Source organism: Solanum verrucosum, unplaced genomic scaffold (genome assembly GCF_900185275.1).
Source record: "Solanum verrucosum unplaced genomic scaffold, falcon-dt-bn FXZP01000102.1, whole genome shotgun sequence".
Lineage (NCBI taxonomy): Eukaryota > Viridiplantae > Streptophyta > Magnoliopsida > Solanales > Solanaceae > Solanum > Solanum verrucosum.
In genome coordinates this window covers 2,692,350-2,697,553 of record NW_026019930.1, presented here as the reverse complement: position 1 = coordinate 2,697,553, position 5,204 = coordinate 2,692,350, and the positions used below count along the sequence as shown (strand labels likewise).

At 32.2% G+C, this 5,204-nt stretch overlaps 1 protein-coding gene across 1 annotated transcript; it reads right to left on the bottom strand.

Moving 5' to 3' along the window:
• Positions 1 to 236: 236 nt before the first annotated feature.
• LOC125832244 (putative UPF0481 protein At3g02645) lies at positions 237 to 2,204 on the bottom strand. The gene is made up of 2 exons (XM_049511393.1): positions 1,984 to 2,204; positions 237 to 1,665 (listed from the first exon to the last, which is right to left on the bottom strand). The coding sequence occupies exons 1-2, from the start codon at positions 2,202 to 2,204 to the stop codon at positions 237 to 239; spliced, it is 1,650 nt and encodes a 549-aa protein (XP_049367350.1).
• Positions 2,205 to 5,204: the final 3,000 nt, after the last annotated feature.

Genomic DNA, 5,204 nt, shown 5'->3' with positions numbered 1-5,204 from the left:
TCCACCTTTCACTTTAGCATTTCTTCAACCAACAGCCATGCATCTGATCACAAGTAGAACTTTTTACTCTTATGTTTTGTGCTTTTGCTAATCTTAAGGAAATAAATATTTACATTTTAATAAAACAAATAAAAAGAAAAGAATCATTCATCAGTATTAAACAACAACTTATAACTTACCCAGTGTAGCTTCACAAGTGGGGTCTGAAGAAGATAAGATGTACATAGACCGTATCTCTATCCAGAATTTTGAGTATGAAATATACGAGCACACTTATAGACTGAGCAAAACGCTTGTAAAGTCATCAACATTAACAGCATAATTGCAGCCAAAAATGTGAGAAACTGCCATGATCCAAACACATAATGCTTCATCATTTTTCCAATCTTGATACTCCATCTCCCATTGTAAAATCCATTCACATCTTCAATCACTTTATCTATAAACGGAACTTTTGTTAATCTCAACGATCTACTCATCCCATTCCACAACTTCGCAACTTCTTTATCACTCTTCAAACGGTTCAAAATTATCCCCTTTTCTCTAAGTAACACCGCGTCTTCTTCAGTATCAATAATCCCATTCATTAATTCAGTGTAGCGCGTAAAAACCAATGGCCCTGATGCATTACATGCCTCATACGCAACTAAATTCCTCAAAATTACCTCTGTATTTACATCTAGACTGACTCTAGGCAAATGAAATTTGATCTTTGTATCGTCGAAATTTATGCTCATGATACCTTCATTGGTGGCTACGAAATTCACTCCGGATTTAGAAAGTTCAGTTACTGATGGTATGGCTAATTCTTCAAAAAGTGGAGGCTTATTCATGTTACTTTCGGAATTTACCTCTGCTTTTTCTTGTGAAAAGAATAAATATGTAATTGGTTGAATAAAAAGTTTAATCACAGGAAGATTAGAAAAAAGTTTCCAAGGCACTTTTAATAAGAATTTAATTGGTTTGGAAAATACAATTTTCTTAAGAAAACGTACTGGTCCTCTGTTTATTTTCACAAGGATCTTCCAAATTTCGTTAATAAGCTGTCCGATGTGACTTGATTTTCCAACGAAAGTATTATTTTCTTCTTCAATCGAGCTAATTTGTTCGTGGTCATCTTCTGTTATCTCGGACGTTGTTACGTCTAATTTGGGCACGATGAATTGGTACATAAAATCTAGCAAGTGAGAGCATTCTGTGACGTTAACTTTTGGGGATTCGTCTATCATTTGGAACGGAGAAAGCTCTTTACAGAATCCCGTTAGCATTGCCATCAACATTGTGTCTGCTAACTCTAAAGATGAATATTGGATTTCCAATATTTTTCTTAGTAAGAACAATGGGATTTGATTTTCGAGCATAATTAAATCTCTAAGAATGGCATTATGCGCGGATTTTCTCCCTGCAATATCAACCAAATGTGACATTCTTGAGGATACTCTGGTTAGAATTTTACCTTCTTTGATGGCATAGATTTGAAGGAATTCGAGTAAGAAAGAGGCGTCCACCGCCATCATCCAGGCTAAAGTTTCTCCATTGAAATTCAAGTATTTATGGTACGAACAACGAATTCTATGCTCAAATTTTATCAATTGTTCCACAAGATGTTGAAATTTGAGGCTATAGAGGTGTTTTTGAGTTCTCTTTGCAGCAGCTAGCTTGTACCTGAAGTGGCAAAATCAACAAATTGTTTAGTATACCCGCCCAAATTTAAACGACTTGAGATATGACTCGTTTATTAACTTGGCCTAATGAACTGAACATGACTTGTCAAAATCAGTGGTGGATCCAGAATTTTCGATCAGGAGGTTCAAAAAATAAAAATGTCAAAAATCATGTAGTCCCTAAGAATCATATTGAGGGAATGGGGTCATGACATGTTATTTGTACCATCGTGACACAAACAATTTTATAAACAAATCGAGTCATGGCCCAAATTTAATCCAACACGTTCATTTGCTACCTCTAAATTCGAATATTTACCTTTCCATGTCGTGGAGGTCTGAGCGCCAATAATGATAAGGGCCTATTGCCACCAATTGTGGCACGTAACAATCTTGGTCACTCAGCAATAGGGCTTTTGGTACATTGAAAATGCTAACTGGAATTTCAGTGTCTTCTTCAAGTTCTTCATCGAGTGTTCGACGGATTTGAATAATCCATCGATGCTCATCGAAGTTTGAAGTACTGCAGTTTGATGCCATTTTTGGGTAAAAAAGAACAGTTTCAAATCCTTAAGATTAAAAAAAGAAAATACATCGGTTTTGGTTTATTGAATGGTGGAGTTACGATAAATGTAACTCTCAAGATTTTATAGGTGTGAAAATAGACATAAATGTGATTAACAAAACATAATCTTAAAGGCGTAATATTAAGTACCTCTTTTTATGTAAAAAGAAACATATATATAAGTACAAGGTAATAAATTATCCCTTTGTTACAAAAGAAGGCCTAAGATCGAATAAAGTGGTTCTTGGAAAAAAAAGAATTTACTTTCGCTAAAATTAGATTAGATTAATATGATATTTTATAATTATAATTTGGATATTCAAATATACTATACTACGAGTACTACTATAAGTTGCAACTTTTCTCATATCAAGTTGATGAACAAATTATTTTAAAATATTAATCAAAGTTTACATAGCTTGAATCTCCAAAAGTGAAATATGACAACTAATTTGAGACGGATAAATATATATCACGCATATATATTTGAAAGGTGTAAGTTTCTTTTGAGGCAGCCATTATTTAGTTGTTGCTCTTCAAAGAAGTAAAAGAGAAATTAAAGCACCAATTGTTTATTTTGTGAAAACAATATTCTCGTTAATGAAAAAAAAAAAGAGAATCGCCTAAGCTGTAATAGGACCACAAAAATAAAATAAATGAAAAAAAAAATGAATCTAAGAAAGTCGAGTGTTTTACAAGCATTTGAAATAAAAAATTAAAATTAAACCTCTTAGATAGACCAATTGGAAAATTTATTATTTTATACCAACAACTCCTCAATTAGTAGAGGAAAATGAATACAATTTATTTCTGTTGTTTTTTTATGAATTTAAATTACATGTTTGATAAAGTTGACCTAAAAAAATCATATACTTCTAATTAAGAGATTATCATCCGTACTGAATTAATAAAATTTGACATTGTACTTGTAGCTCTTTCGTTTATCTGCTTGTGTTGCAAATCAATCTGCAGAAAAAGAACAATAATTGTCAGTCATTTTTTATACCAAAATAATAAGGTAAAAGAAAAATAAAATTTGCTTTCTTAATTATTTCTCAGTTATCTCAATTTACATGTAATTTAATTTTCTTTCAATAACTGGAGATTATAATAAAATTCAACAATCTTTTCCATATTTCTATTGCAACTCTTTCAGCTTCTCTTTGTTCTCCGACGCCTCTCCGACACACAGTTTTGATTTTTTATTGGCCGAGTTGAAAAAATTGAACAAAATAAATTAAAAAGGTAAAATAATGCATTTTTCAACTCGGCCAATAAAAAAACAAATCGAGTCCGAGCATCGAAGAGACGCTGGAAAAACAAAGAAAACCCAAAAGAAGTGCGTTAGAGAAGATGAAAAGACTGTTAAATGTTATGAAAATCTCCAAATATTGAAAGATTTTGAGAGCTTATTGTTGCTTCACAATATAATTGGAAGAAACAATGGTTTATTAAATAGGACTAGAATATGAGTCCAGTTGATTTATTCATTTATGACAAATATTTTCCTCATTATTATAAGGCATGTTCTGGATTAAGTTTGTAATTCTTAGTCCAACTTTGATTAATTCAATTATATATAGCAATAAATGTAAATTAATGGTCTTTATTATATACTATAAGAACTTTGACTAACATTTTAAAGTCATTATTTCTTTTTTTAGAGTCAAACTATAAGAACTTTGACTAACATTTTACAATATATTTTTCATCATATTGATATGCAAGAAATTGCAATTTATAGTACTTTTACTATAATTTTTTAATATCTAAAATTTTTGTTTAAAATATCGAATTGACGTAATAGAATTTAACTTTAAAAATTAGTCAACTTGACTTTCGAAAAGCGCAACATGACAAATAAAAGTGGACGGAGGTAGTAAATTTTACTAGGTCGTAATTATTAAAGGGAAAAATGACAAATATACCCCTGAACTATCGTAAATGGTATACATATACACTTCATCATACTTTTCGGACATTGATACCCCGCCGTCCAAAAATCAGAGCATATTTGCCCTTCACTCTAACAAAAGACTAATTAAGTGCACGTGGCGCAGTCCTACAGCTCAACCCGGTTTAACCAATTAATTAACCCAAAATTCAATACGCGTTATTAACCCGTTTAACCCACCTGACACCCATTATTCAGACTAATACTAATCTATCTAAAAACCTAAAATTAAAAAAAATCTTCATTTCTCTCAACTTTTTCGTTCATCTCACAAACTAAAACCCTAGTTCATCATCAATTCTTCGTCGTTTTTCGTCGATTCTTCGACCATCTTCCTCTTTTCTTCATCGATTCGTCGTCTCCCTCAATCAGACCTTAAACCATGTTTGAAAGTAGTTGTGATTCAATTAGTAACTCCATGATGATGATTTATTTTTATGGTGAAATGACCCGTTTTAGTCATCTATCTCACTACCTACTCCTTTTGCAAAAAGGCTTTGGGGATAAGATAAAACTCGAGAAATAGTCTACTCAAGGCTGCAAGGAGGACTACGCTCTGCAGGTGGGCATCACTATTTATCATGTCAAGACGGAATTTCGGTTGAAGGTGATCAAAAAGATTCGACAAAAACTGGGCATACATTCGAGAGAGAGAAGGATTAGTTAGTGTCTGGGTCAAGGGGACGGTTGACCTGAACCCTCTTTCACTTCAAGGACTCCATTGAACTGTGGAAGAAGATTTTATAGATGCTCTAAACCTAAGCTACGTTTTTCACCAAATGTAAATTATTATTATTTCTGCTTGTATTTCGTATGATTATGAGTTCTTCTCTATTTTTCTCATCAGATTGAAAATTATGGATTTTTGAAGTGGGAAGATAGTTCTCCAGGAAAATCTTCCATTGAAGTAAATTTACTGGAGTCTAAATTGGAAGTTACTACGTTGAAAATGGAGAATTTGAGAGAGTCATTGAATGCGGTTAAAGAAAAAATTGGAGAATTTAGAGAGTTTAAACGATTT